Here is a 22,351-nt window from a genome sequence, read left to right on the forward strand (position 1 = left end):
AAACGCGTGGTTAGGTGTGGCGCAATTGGTTCCTTGGAGTCGCTGTCGCGTTGGATTGGACTGCACAAAGGAACTCAATTATTACACACACCAACTCAAACCACTTAACATGAGATTGCCAAATTCTTGACGTATTCAAATGTCCATGATAGGCTCAAGTAGGATGTGATGAGGGACTTTTGTGGGCCCTCGAACCTCCCAATGAGAAACCGACACATCGTTATCAAGTTTTAAAAGCGATAGACGATAGCATGTATTGTAGACAAATCATTCTCAATCAAAATAACCATAGAATAATGATAATTGATTTTCAGTTAATTATAATTGTGTTTACTTTACATATCATGTTAGCTATCAGAGATTTTTTATAAAAAAATTCTATTAGACATGTCATGTCAAAAGAACCATAATTTCCTCACTAGATTGATAAATACAATGTTTTCACTTGGATCTTATGGACTTTTAGCACCCATAAACACATACTAATTTATTTGAAATTTATTAAATAAATCACAGTGTTAGTCATGCATAATGTGGGATATGAAATACTGATATTTTCTAACCCTTGATTGAAGTGAGACATTTGCTATCCGAGAAAATTTCTCTTTATTTTGAGTTTTGAATATTTAATAATACTTTCTTTCTTATCATTGACTGAAGTGAGACATTTGGCATTCGAAAAAATTCCCTTTTTTAATTTTAAATATTAAATGATTTTTTTTTTCGAATGTCATGATACTTAAGAAATAAATTAGCTCACATCAATCTAATGTAATCCAATTGATAATTAAATTTGGTCACATTTAATCATTATATGATTTTTTGAGAAAAAAATCATCTTTCTGCGTTTTGATGGAAAAGTGCCTCTCATTTGTGATAGTTGGTGACACCTCTATCACTCAGTATGTGTAGGAGTTCAAAATTAATTAAAGAGCCACATGAAAATTGAATTGAGTATAATTTCTCTGATACTCGAATTATGATTAATTGAAAAAAAATAAAATCATGGGCGAACAATGATTGAAGTCATTGACTACCACATCATTCGCTCTTCATGTCAAGTTAGATGATTACATAGCCAATAAGGGTGAGTTTCTCCCTATCAATAGTGTTATAGTATTTTCAATAATATCAAGAAATATTATATTATAATATTTTTATATTATGTTATAGTATTTTCTTAGAAGTGTAGAAAACACTATAATGTAATATAAAATTAGTATAAATAGACCAATTTACCCTATGGATCAATCCATATAGGAAAAAAGAATAAAAAATAAAAAGATGATTGGGGGCATTTGGATATTAAAAAAAGTTAAAAAATTTGAAAATAAGACTACTTCTTGAGAAAAGTTGAAAGAGAAACTTTTGTCCAGCATTCACACTTAATCATTTACTTTATAAAAACTTTAATATATAAGATAAAATGTTAAAGGGGTTGAATGTCTCAATTGATAAAATATATTATGATTTTTGTACAATAAAATATACTATAAATTTTCATTAATGAATATTTTATTAATCTCAATTGACTCAGTATGTATATAGTCATGTATCTATTTAATTTTAAATAAAATTTATTATACAAAGTTTTAACTATGGGATAACATCAGATTCAATTATTAAATTTGAGATCTCCAGTTTAATAGCTTGTTTAGTTTATAATAAATTTTCATTACTAAATCCGTATAAGCAAATCAGCACTTCTATCGTTGTTCTGAAAAATAAATAAATAAATAACTAAATAAATAAATATGCAGCTTAAATAATCTTGATATTGATTTTTTCGTTAAATAAAATATGAATTATACGAAGCTAATTTTAAGATACTTGGAATATTTTACTGTGTAATCCATATGAGCTGGCTGAAGCCTTGTTTGTACATTATGGTGGAGGAAGAAGGCCGCACTCCCGTAAAAGCTTAATGGAGAGTCGGTTTTACCTCACATCGTTGTTAACTGATCATTCGATGTCTGATTTGCTCTCTCCCGGAGCCCTGGAAAGAAGGGGATAAACCCTAATCCTCGGAGCTTCGTGGGATGCGAGAACCCGGCGATTCACTGATCTCTGTCAGAGTGTCACCATGGGGGCGAGTCGGAAGCTGCAGGGCGAGATCGATCGGGTGTTGAAGAAGGTGCAGGAAGGCGTCGATGTCTTCGATAGCATCTGGAACAAGGTACGTTGAATTATCGTCCGTTTCCTTCTTTTCTTTTATTGTTTTTGTGTATTTGATGGTCTCGGGGACGTTTTGGTAGGTTCACGACACCGAGAATGCGAACCAGAAGGAGAAATTCGAGGCGGACTTGAAGAAGGAGATCAAGAAGTTGCAGCGATACCGCGATCAGATCAAGACATGGCTCCAGTCGAACGAGATAAAAGACAAGAAGGTTAGGGTTTCATCCTCCGGGTGGATTTCATTTTTGTTGGAAGATCTTTGATCATGCGCACACATTGCGACCTATTTGTCATGTCATCTTTCCGGATATCGGTTCCTTCGTTCTCGCCCTTCCGGTCCTAGGGATTGTGATGCTGTTGAAAGAATGCATCTTGATTCAGCGATTATTATTGAAATGATTCTACTTCGAAAGAAAAAAAGTTCTTGGAATGAAGGAGATCGCCTTGTTGCATAATTTGGGATATAAATTTGAATGTTCTGTGACAGTTGAATATTACCTTGGTTCGCATCTATTCAGTGTCAAAATAGATGTACCTTCTTATCCCCATTGGACTTTGCAAGTCAGCTTCATAAATTCAAATGGGAACAACTTTAAAATTTAAACAAAATATGCATTGCGTTACTTTGACACTTATGCTTGTTGTGCCTCCTTTTTCACTTGGTAGTGCTAGATCTTTCAGTAAGTTTTTATCATAATGTTTAGCATTGATTAGCTTACCAGATGAGCAGTGTGATAACCCCGCTTTTAAATTTCTTGATGGTTAAGGTGATAATATGGTGGATGACACTTTTGATTTAATCACTCATTTTCTTAACAACTATTTGACTCTCTAGAGAATCTCAATGCTGGTTCTTCTCAGTGTTCGAACATGGTTTTCAATTTTTTTCTGAGCTGGGGTGTCAATGGCCAGTTTTTCCTATGGCCTTTTGAACACTCTGATGCATTTGGGTTTCCATGGTACTGTTCTTTCATTACCTTTCTGTTGCTTGCTTGATCTGGTAATACACAATAAAGTTAGTAATTCAAAAGCTTCTTATTAATATCTTTTATTGAGGCTGGTAGCATCTTTTATACATGCTACAGTGGCATCTATTTATGTCATTATTCTTTGATATACTAATCAGAAATTATATCCTCTATAGTATTTTCATGGTAAAAAACTAGAGAAAGGTCAATTAGAGATGATTTTATTTATAAAGTAAGACATGATAAAAATGAAGAGAAGCTTTTGGCACACTGTGTGATTACGTATCTTTTAGACTGAATAATTTTACGACATGACTGTAAGACAAGCCACGCCATGGGGATCAATAAGTTGGGCAATCAGGAACAACATATTTAATTGCATTCAAACCGGAGGTGACAATGTTGAGTTACATGACAGTTAGCCCATGAAAATGGTGCTTTAGTATTCAGCTACTTCCAAATTATTGACTAAAAGTTATATTAAGTTATTGATTGGATGTGTCATTCAAAGCTTTATTTTTAGACGCTATTAGTTGATAGTCGTTGACAAATTTTATTGTCACATGTTTTGATATTATATGTTTTTTGTCCTTGTCATTACATTTCATCCTTGCACGGAATTTTCTACTTTTCCATTCACTTTTCAAGGTTTATTCAACCAGTTTGTTATGTTTAATTCTGAATTTTTATTATGATTGAAGTATTGCTAATAAAATACTGCTTTCTTATAAATTTGGGGTTTATAGTTATGTGTTTGACAATCAATTTTGTGATATACCTTGACATAGGTTAATGCCTCTTATGAGCAGGCTCTCCTGGATGCTCGCAAGCTCATTGAGCGGGAAATGGAAAGATTCAAGGTTTGTGAGAAGGAGACAAAAACAAAAGCCTTTTCCAAGGAAGGCTTGGGGCAGCAACCCAAGACAGTAAGTTGCATGGTGTCCTTTCACCAACAGTTGACTTTTATCAACAAGTAACCATTTATTTTTTAATCATTATGTCATATGTGCCGTGCCTTTTCTGTTGTGGAGTTTGTTCCGAGGAAGTGCTTATTCATCAGTTGCTAATTTATTTTTAACTTTAGGGTATTTTGAAAAATGAAATGCTCCTTTATTTCTTAGGGCTACTCTGATGCTTATATGATGAGTTCAAGGGAGCATACATTTGAGCATCATGCTCATGTATACTGTTTTCAGGATGTAGTGTATTTTTCTAAATAATGAAACATTCAGTTGTTTGCATTCTCCTATGTTCTTCGTGTGACACGTTCCACAGACTCCAAATTAACATGTATGAAACTGCACTCTGAATCATCTGGAATTTGAGCTTCATTTAATTTTAGCCTTAAAAAACATAGCTACTTTCTAAGGAGCCTTTATTTTTGGGTCCTTGATAGAGCTATGATAATTTGTTCAACTTACAGTTACATGAACACTAATATACCAACTATCTTGTAACTTGTTCTGAAATGCAAAGTTGTTATCTGAGACAAAATCTACTGCTTTTCATTCTCATTAGTTGCGGTCTTTTATCTTTCTTCCTGTCTTTTTCCTTTATCAGCATACAACAATTCATGTTAGTTTTTTCTACAACAATCCGTGTTAGTTTCTTACTATAGGGGACTTAGTGCATATAAGATAATAAATTAGAGTCTCGAAATTGAGATTGAAGATGCCTTTGCGAAGATGAAATTACCAAAGAGATGCCAGTCTGATGGCATGCTGTTGCAGCTGTTTGTTATATGTATTAAAATTATACTAAATAGTAATACTAAATATGAGATGTTCATTTGATGATTACTACAGATAATAATGAGTATGGATAATGAGTATTTATTTGAAAATATGTTTCTGGAAATGTCAATTAATATATATTTACATCTTCTAAATCCTGGCATGATAAAATTACTAAATGTGATATTGATATAATATAAAGTTTAGTTCATTCCATATTGAATTAGGAAAGAAGAAGAAATTATGAAGTTTTTCATGATGCTATTATTCTCTGAGAGTTTAAAGTTGCTGCGGGCAAGCTTTTAAGTGATTTTGTCAAATTTCATCACATTGTCAATAGGATTGTCTTAAAAGTCAAATTGTTATTATTTTGATATTGTTGAAACTTGAAAATACAGATTAATATTATAGTCCATCATCTGAAATCATAACATATTTCTTAGCCGCATGCTTCTACATTATAAAAAATAAAGAAAAGCATACATATATATAATAAATAACATGTGAAGAGCACGATAAAAAGCTAAACATGTCAAAGTTTGGTAGTAGAAAAAAGTTGTCATTAAAAAGACTAGATTTTGTCATGAAGGTTTCTTAATGGGATGGATAAAAAGTTATATAGAGAAAAGAGGAGAAATACCATGACTATAGATAAGAATTGGTCTGAGGGTGAGCATTGGCATCACGTTAAGGTTACTTTTTTGCGGGTTGCATGATCAGTGTTCGAGTCACAAAAGTGGTCTTTCTATTTGCTTGTTCTTTGACACCCCCATTGGTGAGAATCTTTGTGCACTGGGCTTGCCCTTTATAGATAAGATCCAATTTACTAGTTAGAGAAAAACTTGAAGAAAGAGAGCAAAAGAGTGAGTGCCTCCAAGAAATAAGGGTAATGTCATGCATCAATTGATGCTTCCTTCTTTGTTAACGGACATCAATGTACAAATTAATCCATAATCTCTCTCTTTTTCTCTCTCTCTCTCTCTCTCTCTCTCTTTTACAAAGGGTAAGTGGCAAAGGCAGGATTCAAGTCCAGGAATCCATCTCTCTTAGTGTGACATTATTATGATCTCTGTTAAGAGATTGCTGCTAGCATACAAGAAACATTTATATGAAGAAAATAGTATAGAAAGTTCAAAACTATGACCTAGAACAAAATAATCATGATCGAAACATTATAATTAACACGGGATCTGCATATATCGATGCAACTATGCTTTCTTCCTATACTCTGTATTTGACCTATCAAGAGGACCAGTTTGACAAGAATGAGTTTAAGAAAAATAACAAAGAGATCAGAAAGGGAACATGGGAGAAGGGGCTGGCTAAAAAGTGGTGGAAGAGGAGATTTGATGTTCATGGGAATCCATATAGAAAGGATCTGCAAATATGTAGTTTTATTTCTCACCACAGTGTTGGGAGGGAGATTTTCTCATGAGGCATGGGAAAATGATTTTGTTACCAACAACAGACATGAATTTAAAGGGTTCCTATATGAGGTTGAGTGAGAAGGATTCCATGTGATATAATTTTAGACATCTAATATTATACCTTGATCCAAACTCTTAAATTATATTTAGAGGAAGTATGCTTGTTGTTCCCCTTGTCTTCCACTTAGCTCTTTCAACCTACCTCTATTTGATCAAATTTTATTTCTTTTAAGAACAACTAGATAAGGAAAGGTATGGACAGGCATAATGATCATTTGCTCATATTTTCTTCTCATGTGCACACTACTACAGCCAGCGCAATAAAAAAAAAATCTGCACAAATACCAGAATATGGAAACTTGATTTGGACCTATGGTAATTAGTAACCTCAAGGTCCTCAACCAATGTTCTAAATCTTGATCATAGCAGTCTGTATGAAGGTCGGACTAAGTGTTTTGGTCAAAACATATAGTTGAATGTTGGTACAATAACATTCATTTTTATTATTTTATTGAATGATACTAGGCAATACAAGTCAGTGTATTGCCTGGCATACGGTATTGTACTGGCCTGGTAGGTTACTGAGAGCTGTATCGGACCAGGATTTAAATCCTGGACCTCAACACCAATCCTCAAAACATATGCTAATTTAGCACTTCAGTTTTGAGCGAGCTGCATCGGCCTATAAAAGTATTTTACTGTACATGTCTGCTTTTACTGCATATTGTCAAGGAAGCTGAGTTGCTCTAATACTCTGTTGGTCAAATTAGTTAGAGTTATTTCTTTGTTGTTTTTAATTCTATATATGAAATGTTGTTGGAAATAGTTTATGTGTTCTGACTATGTTGATCTGTATTCATTGTTGCCCTTAAAGAACTTGAAATTCGTTTTGCATGTTTGCAACCTTGCTTTTCTGATATTGTCTTTTGGAGTGCTGCCAGGACCCAAAAGAGAAGGCCAAGTCAGAAACAAGGGACTGGTTGAACAATGTGGTAAGTGAGCATATAAGTATGCTATGTGCATCTTCCATCAGCTATTGCTTCAAATTTATAGCTTCTTTGCCTCTACTAATTTGGTCATGGGTGGAGGGATTTCTTTTTTCTTTTTTTGTTTGGGGAAGAAAAAAAGGGGGTAGAGCAGTACGGTGTGTTAATACTCTACTATCGTGGATGAAACTCCTCACTTCTATTAGTGTCATTTTAAAGAGACATATTATATTGAACAAGAGGTGTATCTCAGTTCCAATTTGGAAGCTTTGCCCCACGAATATTATCATCTTCATCCTTCTATTGGTTCATGAAACTTGACAAATTTTCTTGCTGTAGCTAATCTAACTCTTGTTTATTCTGTATCTTGAGTTTTTCTTCACTCAATACATTAGTTAAGTGATTGTGTGAAATTATTTTAGGTTGGGGATTTGGAAAGTCAGATTGACAATTTTGAAGCTGAAGTTGAAGGCCTTTCTGTTAAGAAAGGGAAAACAAGGCCACCACGATTGGTATTTAATAGAATAACTTTTCTTGCACAATTAACTGTAGCACATTGTTTGCTTTGATACTGAATATCTTGCTTCAGACACATTTGGAGGCATCTATTGCAAGGCACAAAGCTCACATTATGAAATTGGAGTTGATTTTGAGATTGTTGGATAATGATGAGTTGAGTCCTGATCAGGTTAATGATGTCAAAGATTTTCTAGAAGATTATGTCGAAAGGAATCAGGTACATCTTTGTCAAATCTGTCTGGAGTTCTTTTTCCATTATTGTTTCTGACATTTATATAATCAATTCTTCTGGATATGTTTGGCTGGTTTGTATTCATTCATTCTCAATTTCTGTGAAGGAGGATTTTGATGAATTTGGTGATGTTGATGAGCTTTACAGCTCTCTACCACTGGATAAGGTAGAAGCCCTCGAAGATCTTGTTTCACTTGGTCCTTCCAGTCTTGCTAAGGTAACGTGTCTTCGTCAAGTATCTTTTGTTTAGTGTGATATGCTTTTTGAAGGCGAATGTGTTTACCACTTCAAATTGGCGTCAAATGAACATTTTAGAAGTTTTTAAAGTGTTTATTCTGCATTTAGTCGTAGAACATGTTATTCATAAGCTATCTTCTTATTATACCATATTTTCTTTTTTTAGACACAAGAAGAGCTGCAACTCAGAATTTTTTTTCCATGATCGTGCCTGTTAGTAGTTGTAACTTTTTGGAAGGTTTTGTTCCTTTTTTATGGTTGTATTGTTGATTTTTTATACTATTTTATTTAATTCTTGCACTGTGCTATATCATAGGTGGCCCATGACATATCTGAATACTCAAAATTGGAAATGGAATTCATAATGTTGAACTAAGGAATTGAATACTAGTAATATTTCTAAAGTGGAATCTTGTCAGATGATTCAGATCAGTACAGTATGCTATAATTTGGCAAACTTCTGTTGGTATTTATCAATTTGTTTGCAGACCGCTACAATTGGTATGGATTGATTCTTAAATCAATGTGCTCAATGTCAACAATAATAACAACAGTAATAAATTTCCATTTTTTTCAGCTACATTGATCATTTCTGCAATATCATTGGCCAAACTAAGATCATCAAATCTATTTTTATCATTCATATCAAAATGTTTTTAGATTTTCTCTACCTCTACCCACATGGTTAATCCTTATCTACCAATCTTAATGGTTAAGCTTCTAAATGTTAATTATTTGTATACATCTAAATTATTAAAGACTAATAAAATCCACATTGGACATTCCTATTATAGAATCTGTTCAATAGAGGTTAAAAGCAATTATAAGCCTATACATGAAGAAATATTAAAAACTTCGACTTTCAGGTCTTCTATCCCTGCTGCTTTTGATCCAGTTAAGTAGCTAATGACTTGACAAGACAAACATGCTTTACTTATTGTAGTGACGCAAGTGATTCTGTGTTCACCTAGTTACTTTGTAACAACTGACAACTATATATATCACAACCCATAACATTTCATTTTTTAACATAATCATGGTCGTATGTCACTATGTCTAGCCATCGGGTGTATTGCACATCCTTGGCAATGTCTTAGGCCTATGCTTGTCATCTTGAGGCCCATGCTATATATACTATGCTGACCTGTATGTAGTGGCACATAAAAAGGCAATCCAAGCATGGTTGCTACTGAGATGACCTTTCCCAACATCTTCTGTCCTAATCCTTTCAAGAAATTCATATCTATTATTTATTACATGCACAGTTACATATGTCTTTTAGGCGCATGGATTAGATTGCCATACAGTGCCAGGAAGTTATCGATGTGACTTGAAGTGCATATTGCATCCATGCCACACCACCATGTAAAATGTGTAAATCTCTCATGAAACTGTATGGTAATCGTGGTATACTGTCATATTTATCATAAACATAATGTCCCGGTGACTTACCAACACTGACATGATAAATGATACTAAATGCGAATGAACACATTTGTTGCACTTGTTTTAGTTTCAAACTTGAGTATACATTGTGAGAACTCATATTTATACTTTGGGAATTCATTGACACATTTCTCTTATTTTATGTTCAACCTAAACAAGGCATTGCATATGCAGGCTCTCATTATTTGCCTATTGATGTCTCTATGTTGTGATCTAATTGTATGTTGTTGATATTCACTGAAAATTTGCCATTGGAATTCATTTTAATTCTTACAAATGTCTATGAAGGAATTGAGCGTATGTAATTGAGTGTATGGAATTGTGAGTATTATTTCATTAAAAGCCATGTTTCTACTTATCACCTCATGCTGTTCTTTATCTTCCTGGATATTTACTTCATATCTAACTGTTTAGTTTTATAAAATTCTCTTTAATTTTCAGTACTTCCCTTTACTTTTATATTCTCTGTAATTAGTGGTGATTGTAATACCAGACTTCCCTGAAAGAATCACTAAGTTTTTAAACTTATTTTGTATCTTGGTTGACAGCGTGTTGCTTCTGTTTTGACTACTAGTGCACTTTTAGGCTTGAATAATTCTGTAGCGAGTTTGCCAACACAGTTATCTGTATGTCTTATTTAATGAGCAATAGAGTACACAACGTGAAAAAAATGTTAATCATAGGAATTAGTCAAATTTATTTGTTTTCTTAGTAATGCTAATCAGTAATTTATCAAGTCCAATATATATTAGAAGGTTCATGCTTGTAACAATTCCAACAGCATACCGTCACCCTTTTACTTGTTCTTTAGATGGACCAATTTTGCACAGGAGACATTTTTTAACAGACAGTTACTTGCAGCTGATGCTTAACTACCAATGTAGTAGGTATACCTACCTGAATTACAATTCTGAAGTATGGTTTTTGTTGTTGCACCTGTTCTGACAGAGCATGATTATGATATTGTAATTTTTGTTGTGGGTCATTGAGTAGGTTGATATTTGAATAAAAAGTTCTTAGCATTTAACATATTTAAAACATATTTGGTAGTAGAAGTCTCGTGCAGTGGGCCACCCTTTTTTAAATAATTATTTGTAATATATCCACTTTTTTCTGGCCTATAATATCTGTGAGAATTGTTCCTAATGGTTAATTTTTGAATTTTCTTTCTTTTCGGTCCATATTATTTACAAACATGCTTTGGTCTGAAAAATGCATAATTTTTCTTTTGTGGTTCTGCATAATGGATCTTCTATGTTATCAACAGACTGCTCTGTCATCGAATGAGTTGCAAAACACATGTCAGGACATAGGTGATGATGTAGCTTCTCAGGAAAGTAATTCTGATGTTGCACCAAAAACACCACCATCAAAGAGTGAAGCTATGGGTTCTTTGGCATCAGCAGCTCCTCCTGGTATTAGTTCTGGGTTAACGTTGGGGACTATTTCAGCTGCAACTATGCCTGTACGTCCATCAGTTGCTGGACCAACAGTTGCAGCTATACTTTCTGGGCCATCAAGCGTACGAGGTGTTACAGAGAACTCATCTGCTTCTGTTTCATCATCTCTTCTTAATTCATCCAGCTCGGTGAAGGAGGATGATAATATGACCTTCCCGGTGCGTAGATCGTCACCGGTCATCCCTGAAATTGGAATAGGGAAAGGTATAAGCCGAGGGATCTCTAATCAAACATCAATTAGTGCCTCCATGACTTTCAGTTCAGCCGGTGGAATCTCTGGAAATGTTCCTCTTGGTTCTGTTCCTGCAATGTCTGATTTGTCCAAGCGAAACATATTAAATGCTGATGAGAGAATTGGGAGCAGTGGGTTCGCGCAGCCCTTGACTTCTCCGCTAAATAACAGAATCCTATTGCAATCATTGCCAAAAACCAATGATGTAGCTGGTTCAAATGAATCTGATAATGTTGGTGAGGCTTCTGTTGCTGCAGGAAGAGTCTTTTCACCTTCGGTGGTTGCTGGGATTCAATGGAGACCTCAGAGTTCAGCCTCTTTTCAGAATGCAAATGAAACTGTATGTTGTTTGGATAACATTATACAAGTTACTTAATGATTGATTTGATCTTATATATTTTCATTAAATTAATGGTTTTCGTGTTTCTCACCATACTACATCTAATATTGAACGAATGCTTGTGCTAATCGTCCATCCTAAAGTTTCTGGGTTCACATCTTTGATCTTTTTCAAATTTGAATGTGATTGTGGTTTCTCATTTAATTACTGTAAAGATCTCTTCGTCATGGTATCTTATTCTATTCCATCAGAACTAGTAAATTTGTCAGCTTAGGTTTGTGTGTGTATGGACTTGTGATCTTTAATGCTTATCTGGCTGCTAATTATTTAGTTTTGATAAAAAGGCGCATATTGTCACTTGTCAGTCTATATTGTGGACTTTCTAGTTTCTAGATACATTTACATAATTTTCTGTTCTGCAATGCTTGTCAGTGGCAATTTTAAACTTCATGACGTTTCATTATACTAGCTCAATTTTCTTTGAAATAAACTTTAGCTGAATTATAGAATCTTACTTCCCCTCCTTTAGTTAGTTTCTTGTCAGTCTATATTGTGGACTTCCTCGATACATTTATAATTTTCTGTTCTGCAATGCTTGTCAGTGGCAATTTTAAACTTTGTGATGTTTCATTATGCTAGCTCAATTTTCTTTGAAAGAAACTTTAGCTGAATTATAGAATCTTGCTTCCCGTCCTTTAGTTAGTTTCTGAATCAAGTTCACTGATCATATTTTATTAGTATCATTTTTGTAGCAGTTCTTATTGTACCAATTGATCACTATAATTGCTATTTATTAAAACATGTTTTTAATTCCCTGTGTCAGAATTTCTTCAACTGATTCTACTCAGAACCCCAATTGAGAGGGCCTTTTGTGTTGGGCTTTTAAACTTTTCTTTAATTGCTACCACCTACCTATTATTCGGATATGTGTTGGACCCTATTTGTTATGATTTTATTTTTCTGTGCTAGAAAATGAGTTCCATTCTGGTTGTTTGTTGGTTTCGATTCGAGTTGTTTAGTTACATAGATTTGGTTCGAACTTTTAGCTTCTTAGGTAAGTTGGAGTGAAATAGTATCAACTGCTTAACGAATAATTTAGTCAACGCAAATATATGTTATCGAACAGGAAAAAATTCTGCTTGTAGCATTTGAGTGGATAGATCCAGAATAGCCTCAACTTGTGTGTTGAATGCTTTCGTCAATTCAAAGGTACCTTGTTGAAATTTTTTTTTTTTGGGTCACTATTTTCTGTTTCTATATAATTTTTGCCTGCATCTTTTTGCAAAACCGTCTCTGTGAAGCATTTTCTGCATTTGTCTTGAACTCTCCCTTTGTCTTGTTTGATAATCCATTTACCTGCCTTTAGATATTGGAAAATTTTCGATTGGATTGAGCCCTTTAACTAGTCCCCCTATCCACTAGAAAAGGCTTGGATGGTGATGATTATGATTTGCCACTTGGTTGGTAGATTAATCTGATAGTTTTGTCTTTTCCACACAAGTTGGTCTAGACAGGCCTCAAATTATGTCAACTTAATTTTGCTCTTCTTTTGAGACTAGTTTTAGTTTTTCTTACGGACAGTATTTGAGCCTGAACTTTTAAATAAGTTAATCTTTAAAATTAGGTTCTATTAATTAGAATAAGTCTGATGTTTTGAGCTCTACTGTTGACTACTTTTAGCATGTTCAATTTTTTACTCATGTCCTGTTCCTGTTATCTCTCCTTAGCAATGAAGGGCATCTTTAGTCTATTTTGTGTGGCCCATATAACTCCATAGTGTCGAATACTCTGGGTTGTAATATATTGCCTGTGGCCCTGAGGTTCCAGTTTGATGTGGTTTTCTTGTCCAGAGCCAATTTGGTGGACGGCCTGAGATCACTCCTGACCAGAGGGAGAAATTTTTGCAGCGTCTCCAACAAGTGCAGCAACAAGGCCATAGTAATCTTCTTGGTGTGCCACTTCTTTCTGGTGCTAATCACAAGCAGTATACCACACAACAACAGAATTCACTTTTTCAACAGGTTCTTTCCTTTTGACTTTAAAAACTTAATTTCTGTTTTTATTCCCTGTTTTACCTCTAAGAAGGTCTTTGGTTCTGCTATATAGAATCTTTTCCCACACAGTTATTGTCATTACATGCTTAATTTTACTAATAAAATATTAATCTAAACTACCATGTAACATACAAATATATTTTTTCTTTTGATATTTCTCAATTAACACCATCAATTCCAATCCTAATCCCGGATAATAAAGGTGGACTGACAATCAGTGTAAAACTATGTTAGATCTCATGAACAAGCCAAACCCAAATAGTTGGAACTTACAGCCTTGTTGTTGTTGTAGTATATTCCTCAAATAAAATATGCAACCACTGCTGTGGTGCTTTTGTGTGTCTTCAATGTTAAATTGTTGTTCATAAGCTGTAATTAGATGATGATTACCCTTTCTAAGAAACCAAACTTGTGTCTTGTGCAAAATATTGAGACCAACCTAGTCTATTAGAAGGCCTTAGAGCCTTTTTGTTGGTGAACAAATTTTGAATTACTATAAAGAAACATCATACCTGGTGTAGAGGGAGCTTCTCCAAAATCATAGGATATTCGAAAGTAGGGTGAGTTTGACTTCAGGCCTTGGTCACCATCAGATGTGTCAAAGTTATGAGCTATTTGAAGAAACATAGTTAATCTGCAATACCTTTATAAGTTCAGTGATGTTGGGTTTCTTTTGATATGTTGTTGAACATGATAGGTACTCAGTAATTATTGCAAATTTTGCATTTGAAGGTAGAAGGTAATGCTTTATGTTTTTGGTCCAATGGAGTCTGTACCTTTAGGACTCTGGAGAAATCCCATGTCCGCCTGTATGCACAGGTAATATGAAATAATTTTGCCATAATTTGGTCGACTTGGAAATAGTTGAATTGATGCTAACTGCTAAGTGAAGTCCACTTTCAATTTTAAGAGATTCAGTAAATAATTGATGGATGATCTGTAAATCTCATCTAATGTGAAACTGGAAACCAGCACGGAAAGAGCCTCAAGTACAAAAATCTGGCATGTACTGGATTGCACCATCTGCAAGGACTTGAATCAGATTATTCCCTTTATCAAATAGGCAATACGACAACTAAGCTAAACAAAGCTATCATTTAATGCAATGAAGAAATGATACAATTCAACTTATGTTTATAATTAACTAATAACTTGTGGGAGAAAATGTTTCCTTACCTGGAAATTCCATAATTTCACATAATCTCACTGAAAGATATTTTCTCTCAAGATGCTAGCCTTAATAGATAGATCATAGCTACGTACATTCACTAAGCTGTAATCTATTGATGGTAGGATTTTTGAGTCCTATCTTTTTGGGCATTGATACGATTCAAAGTAGGAGAATAAAACTCACTGAAAGAGCAAATAAAAATAATAGCAAAAGTTATAAAAAAATCATTGGAAATAGTTGTCCTATTCTACTCCCACTAGGAGCGAGTGATGAGGCTTGCTCAGCCCTCTCCTTTCCTAACTTGACTACAAATGGGTTGCAAAGGGCCTTTTTATTTCTATTCCAAGTAGAAATGTCCTGGTGTTCCCTTTTTGAGCTGGAGAAGTCCTAGAAATATGTAATCTTCAAGTTAGATTTGGTTTTCTGGAAGCTGGATTGGGGTTGAATTATTCGCGATGTGCACTTAGATAAAACTCGGCTGCTGGATTGGGCTGCCATGGGTGTACAAAGCGTGTCTGAGCTCCCATAGGTAGATCTTAGTTGAGTACACATAGAATGAAGCTGTCTTAACCTGTGTAGAGGTTATACTGCCATCTATTGTGTCTTCTCCAATAATGCCTGGAAGAGAGAATTTTGTCAGGAGCCAACCGTAAGAGGTCCTGGTCTGATTTGGATTAAGTGGGACTGAGTTGCATCACAGCATATTAGTATGTTAGCAGGCCTTAAGAAGCTTTTTCGCCCCACCCCTCGTCCCCCCGTTTTATGTGAACTGATACTCTACATTTGCAGATCACTGCTTGTGCTTTATGTTTGTCCTCATGAAAAAATTATATATTTTAAATTAATGCTTGTCCTTTTCAGAATTTATCTCCCAAATCTTTGACTGGAAAAGTAACCAAAGGGTTGACAAACCATGTGGATCAGTACATACCATTCGGCACCTACCAGTCCGCACAAGGATCAGAACACGACCACTGGGTTTCGGGCCATCTGCTTGCAAAACAGACCTTATTTCCCAGTAACACTGTGAACTGGGTATTAAACCGACCCAGGGTGAATTTAACTTAAAGAGATCTGTTAGGGTTTCTTTTGAGTCAATATAGAGGGTTGAACAGCGCCTTCTCCCATTCCTCTTCCCCTCTCACTCTCGTTCCTTCTTCCCTCACTCGAATCTTACACCAAATTCTCCCAAATCCCACTCAAACCTCTCTCAAATTCAAGCAACAGTTGAAGGGGAGGCCCAATTTCCCAAGGAGAAAGTTGAAATTGAAAATCTGGCTAGATTTTTGTCTAAGTTGGGTAAATCCAAATGTACTTTGTTGACTTAATTACCTTATTTTATGTGCAATTAGATCACGATTAGTGTTGTTCGATCCTTGCATCTTCCATTAAGACTTAATATGGGGCGTGACCCACAAAAACAAATCCTTGAACTATATGGATCTAGTTTAGATTTGCAAGGATCATGGCTTGATCCTAGCAGATATTGACTAGAGCTGCATGGATATAAGCTAGACCCATGCATAATTCTGCATGGTTCTAAGCTAGATCTTTATGGATCTAGGCTTCATCTTTGTCAAAATATGTTGGATCCACATGAGTTTTGTTTGTTTTTATCATGAAAAAGATGGAAAATAACCCAAAAATAAATTTTTTTTTGGGTTTCAGCTGATTGAAACGAATCGAAATGTATGTCGTGGCATGTGCCAGCATAACATGTTAGTGTATTGGCACCTACAGGACCCATACCTGTATGGCCATCGATCAGCATAGGTCCAATATCCAAAATTAAAAATGGTAGTGTAAACATTGGTGTTTTTTTGAATGCAGTCTCCATCCTTGTTTACGCAAAGATGCTTGATCTTCACCTCAGGTGTGTCCTTTGATTTGCCTTCAAAGTTGGGAAGCACGAACACGTCAACTTGGTGGGTGTATTCATGTTAGACACAGATACATCGTTGACACAATTGGACACGTGTCTTTTTGTTTTATTTTATTTTTTGGGACACAACATATCCGTCTCGGACACTTATCCCGTGCCCTTTGGCCTTCCTCTCGTGATGCTTGCGTGTAACGATTAGTCATGTGGCCTTCACGTGAGGGTGAGGAAGCGTGAAATCGAGGGAAATCAAGCTAACTTGTGTCTGCCATCCAATGGAAGGTTGAAGCCATTGTCGCGCACACGATGACCCGTCGGCGACTCACACCCTCGACGACCTTCGAATGCACCTCTGTCAGCAATTCGTTGATGACCTTACCATCACCCATCGCATGACCCGTCATCGGCGGCCTCGCTCGTGGGTTTCCCTCAGCGTCCTTCTTGTTGATCCATCGACTATGACTGGCAACAAAGCTCGTGTGTTTCCCTTGGCGTCTCTCTTGTCAATCCGTCGCCACCTGTGGTCCATCGCCTTTCATCTGCGACTTCGACGCCTCGCTCGTTTGTAAACAGCAAACCTACGACTTCCGTCGCCTTTCACTCGTGGCCTCGGTGACTCTCTCGTGTGCAAACAACAAACCCGCAACTCCGCTGCAGAAAGCCTTCTTTCTGTTTCTTTTTAGTATTTTTTTTAGGAATTGATAACCTTTTATATTCCCTAAATTATAATGTTACATAACGATATTGATGATAAATTTTGTTACTGCCTCTTATTACTATATAACAAAAGCAAAGTAAGTTATGTGGATATATGTTAGGAATTTATTAAAAAAATACCAAGCATACTATAAAATTCAAATAAGTACTATAAAACTCATATTAATCAAATTATATATATGCGTGTATACACACACACACACACACACACACGTTTCCTCTCTGTGTTTGTATCCTTGTGTTGCTTCCTAGCTTCAAAGTGATATGTAGTTTTATGAGGCTTATGACATGTAATAGATATTAACATATTCTTATATGTTTTTGTTTCTTCTCTTCTCGGTCATATATTCAGATGCATGCATATGTGCATAGGGTGATATACTAGTCAAACACCATCTGCTTCTCATCAGTGTTTTAGCAATTAGCAATCATCTAAAATGTGTATGCCTTTGTCACCTAGTTATTTGTTACATTTGTGGCTGTTTGATCATGTTTCATGTGGAAAGTACAGATTGCAAATGTGTGTTTGTGCATTGTCAATGCTTCTGTTGCAATTGATGATGTAGCGATCTTGTTCTAAATCTTCCCTTGTATATTATGCTAATAATTGGCTGTACCAAGAGCACCCTCGATGCAATCACTGTTTCCTTTGGTATAGAATAATTGAAGAATATACTGACATGAAAAGTCTTCTGTTATGTAAAAGCAACATGTATATCCTAGCCATATTAACCTTCAGGATATTCAGTAATTATGACAAGAGAGGCTTCTGTTGTGATGCTTGATCATGTTCTTTTTGCAAGTTCACTAATATTTTGTGACCTTTACATGTATGCAGTTTAGTTCTCAAGGCACTTCTGTTTCACCTCATGTTGGCCTGCTTGGAGTTCAGGGAGCAGGTCTTGTTTCTGTTAGTTCAGCCTCACAACAACAGCCAACTCCAATTCAACAATCCTCCCAACATCCCTTGGTATCAACGGGAACAAAAGATGGAGGTACCCAGTTTTTTTGTTTTTTCAGATTTTCTGTTTCAGGGAATCTTTCTTCTCATCATTTTTCTATATCATAAAGCAGATGCTGGGCACGCCAGCATAGAAGAGCAGCAGCAGCATAACGAGTCTGAAGATCTGATTGTAGACCCTGCCTCAAGTCCCAGTGTGAGCAAGATGATAACTGATGATGATGTGAAGACATCATATGCGGTAGGCATTTATAAGCACCATTCTTAAATACCCCCAGCTAAGCACTTCAATTTTCGATTGATCACATCTCTTTTAATTTTTTATGCTAATACAATGCATTTTTACACTTATGAGGTAAGACATGCTTCTGAATTATTTAGCATATGTTATATTATATATAATGAGCAGGATCATGTGAGCGCCTCAACCCTGGTTCAGGTGCGCCCGCCCAGACCCAGATGAGGCACTTGGGCCTTACCTAGCATGGAGTGCCTTGAACAAATCCTCTTTTCACTCCTAAAAGTTACATTTCATTTCTTCTTAATTGTGCACTTCTTTTTTCACTCTATAAGACTGCAAGCACAACCCTCTTTCCCTTCATCTATCTCTTTTGCCTTTCCTCATCTCGACCCTCTTCCCGGACCTTTTCCCACCTAAAATCTCTTCCATATTCAAGAGTTTGTGGAAGTCAAAATTCTCAAAGAGAACTTTCAATCGAAGATCTTATTTCGACCCAATGACTTATTTCTTCAAATTAGGTAAATCTGAACCCTATTACTTAGCTTAATAACTTAATTTAGGGGCAGTTTTTATCATGTTCTGACTTAATTAATTATTCTCCGTTACAAGTAATCTTATGCAGATTATGATAAAAACTGTAAATGTTTCAAGTAAAATTCTATGCAACATGTGTTCTAAGTAAAACATTAATTTTACAAGTTATGTCTGATGCTTCTGTAGGTGATTTTCTTTAATTGAATATTTTCTTTTAACAAAACTCAGATAAATAATAATGGTCAAACATTGATTGATTAGAATTTCTAGTTTTTTGTATCTCAAATGTAGTTTGGTTGGTTTACAGGATGCAAATTCTGTCTCAGTTGCAGAGGGTAATCAGTTATCTAGAGATACTGATCTTTCACCTGGTCAACCACTGCAATCTAGTCAATCTTCAGCAAGCCTGGGTGTCATCGGTAGGAGAAGTGGGTTAGACCTTGGTGCCATTGGTGACAACATTAGTGGCTTAGCTGGGAATTCCGGTGGTGTTCACGATCAGATCTATAACCTGCAGATGCTTGAAGCTGCATACTACAAACTTCCGCAGCCCAGGGACTCGGAACGTGCAAAGAACTATGTACCAGTAGGAATTTATTTCCTGTGTCGTATTTTGAGCGCTGTGTTAATTCTTCCCCTGAATTCTGCCAGACGTTTCAGTTTCATCTAATATATACATTCTTTTTAATTTTTTCAGAGGCATCCTGCAGTGACTCCTGCTAGTTTTCCTCAAATGCAGGCACCAATAGTTGATAATCCTGCCTTTTGGGAACGACTCAGCCTTGATCCGTTGGGCACTGATGCTTTGTTTTTTGCATTTTATCATCAACAGGTATTGAGTCATTTCTTGTGGCCTTTTGGTTCCTTTTCTTCTCTGTTTGAACTGCTAGAATATGTATTTAACTAGATATTAAATAAATATGTTGCATCAGCTGCTGGATATTTTGTACAACTGATGTTTCATATTTCACTGCAGAACACTTATCAGCAGTATTTAGCTGCCAGAGAATTGAAAAGGCAGTCATGGAGATTTCACAAGAAATTTAATACATGGTTTCAACGGCATGAGGAGCCAAAAGTTACTAATGACAACTTTGAGAGAGGAAATTATATATACTTTGATTTTCATATTGCAAATGATGGTTCTCAGCATGGATGGTATGTTGGACTGCATTTAGTTCTCCAAGAGTCTTCATTTTTCGTTGTAAAGATTATTGTACTTGTATTTGTGTTTCTTCAAGTCTTATCACCTCCTTTTCGAAATTTATGACTAGTGTAAACTCATGACCTGGAAATCACTATTCACTACTACTATACATTACCAGTAGTAGATCAAAGATTTAATTTCTTTTCCAATCTGAAAAAAGGCAACTGAATCATGTGTATGTGCCATATATTGACTGTTTGGTACACATTTGCTGATTTTTCTCTCATTAATAGAATTTGCAAATATTTGAGCTTTGTTATGAGATTTATTTTGCTGGCTTTCTGCTTTATAATCATCTCTCTGCCATTGTTTTTCTTTCTACTGATTCGTTGAAACCTTGCTTGGTTTCAGGTGCCAGAGGATTAAAACTGACTTCACCTTCGAATATGATTTCCTTGAAGATGAACTTGTGGTGTAGCCTTTCTGAATCACATGTGATCCATCAACTAATTTCAAGTTTTGGTATGTTGTGATCCGTTCTTGTTATATGTTTATAAAAAGATCATATTTGTGAACTAAACGTGGTGACTAAGCCTGATGTTCGGAACCAGCTTTGCTTCTTATCAATCTATTATACAATTTCACCTACAAATTCCACTAGATTCACATGATCTATATGTTTCTTGCACCATTCAGTAACCTCTAGTGATATTGTCACATTCATCTGTGATGTGATAATGCATTAAACTGGCAGACCAAGGCATAGGCGTGTTGCAGCCTTGCAGGGAGAGGACACTACTGGAGGTTGACTCTTGTGTTGCCATGTTGCGTAATGTTATACGATACTCTTTTTTTTTCTTTTTTTTTTTCCTGCAGGAATTTGGTGATTAAGTTCATGTGGAGCAGTGTAGAATTGCTGATTTGAACTTTTCCCCCTGGAGGAACTTCGATCAGGCAGTTACTGGGTGCAATATTCAATCTAATCATTGGAGGTAACCAAAACAAGAAAGGATTTTGTGGCATAGGATTCCTGATAGATGCTTTAGAACTAGCAACTTATTGTTGCATCTGTATACAAATCGATACATGTAGCTTTTCGAGGTTTCCATGGATTATACAGCTTCACTTGGTTGACACTACCTATTTTTCTTCAAAATGTGTAGGGATTTTAAGATCACATCCTATTTTGTTATTGTTTTAAGCTTTTGTTTCTCACTGTACAGCTGGCTAGCAGGCCTGCTTTGGATGCCTGTTATAATGTTTTGGGGCCAATCCTATTACAATATAGTATGAAGAAATGGTGGTCATCTCTTATCTCAAATGTGAACATGTGAATGTCCGTCTTTTTTTTTTCTTTCTTTAATTATTATTTTATTATAATAGTTTAATATTTTTTTAGAAAAATATAGTATTTTATTATAAGATATGCAATACCGTACCGGTATTTTGAGGTTGGCTCGGTATGGTATGGTACCGATATACCGAACGGTATATCAGGACATACCGAACGGTACACCAGGTTTACCGAGTGATTTCCTCTTACTGTAGCACTGTTACAATGTAATACTGTAGCAATGTAGCACAATTATTACTGTAGTATTGTCTGTCCGGTAACAGGCGATCCGCGTATCGGTATGTCGTCGGATCAGTATGTACCACTCATATCGGGTGGTATAATTCAAAATTACATATCATGTTTTATTGTTAAATCATGGACCTCTCCTCCTAGAGGGTGCTTTTGTGTTGCTTACGTGCAATACTCCCTATGGGTGTCTATATTCCCAACTAACTCTTTTTTCAGTGTTTTCAATTTCACTTCCAACAGTTAAATTGATGTGAAGAGAACTTTGTCTGCCTCCTGTATGTTTTGTTTTGTTTTGTGTAAATTGTAA

General features: G+C 35.5%; 1 protein-coding gene across 5 annotated transcripts; it reads left to right on the forward strand.

Moving 5' to 3' along the window:
• The first annotated feature begins 1,865 nt into the window (after positions 1-1,865).
• LOC135584851 (uncharacterized) lies at positions 1,866-21,636 on the forward strand. 5 transcript variants are annotated; one of them, XM_065148875.1, is made up of 16 exons: positions 1,933-2,176; positions 2,256-2,387; positions 3,932-4,069; positions 7,245-7,295; positions 7,712-7,801; positions 7,879-8,025; positions 8,147-8,257; positions 10,991-11,755; positions 13,606-13,776; positions 18,415-18,571; positions 18,651-18,778; positions 19,620-19,898; positions 20,010-20,144; positions 20,289-20,470; positions 20,871-20,981; positions 21,214-21,636. In XM_065148875.1, the coding sequence occupies exons 1-15, from the start codon at positions 2,084-2,086 to the stop codon at positions 20,935-20,937; spliced, it is 2,646 nt and encodes an 881-aa protein (XP_065004947.1). In that variant the 5' UTR covers positions 1,933-2,083; the 3' UTR covers positions 20,938-20,981; positions 21,214-21,636. The 5 variants fall into 5 exon arrangements, with proteins under 5 accessions (XP_065004949.1, XP_065004947.1, XP_065004946.1 ...); XM_065148874.1 differs by having other exon boundaries at positions 21,336-21,598; XM_065148876.1 differs by having other exon boundaries at positions 1,949-2,176; positions 21,156-21,598.
• Positions 21,637-22,351: the final 715 nt, after the last annotated feature.

Source organism: Musa acuminata, chromosome BXJ3-4 (assembly GCF_036884655.1).
Source record: "Musa acuminata AAA Group cultivar baxijiao chromosome BXJ3-4, Cavendish_Baxijiao_AAA, whole genome shotgun sequence".
In the NCBI taxonomy this organism is placed as follows: Eukaryota; Viridiplantae; Streptophyta; class Magnoliopsida; order Zingiberales; family Musaceae; genus Musa; species Musa acuminata.

What these genes read in the sequence shown, in the direction of transcription:
- LOC135584851 (XM_065148875.1), top strand. Translation starts at nt 2,084, where the DNA reads ATGGGGGCGAGTCGGAAGCTGCAGGGCGAGATCGATCGGGTGTTGAAG. An exon ending in ATTATGTCGAAAGGAATCAG is followed by an intron (nt 8,026 to 8,146) that starts GTACATCTTTGT and finishes ATTTCTGTGAAG; the next exon opens with GAGGATTTTGATGAATTTGG. An exon ending in AACGGGAACAAAAGATGGAG is followed by an intron (nt 18,572 to 18,650) that starts GTACCCAGTTTT and finishes ATCATAAAGCAG; the next exon opens with ATGCTGGGCACGCCAGCATA.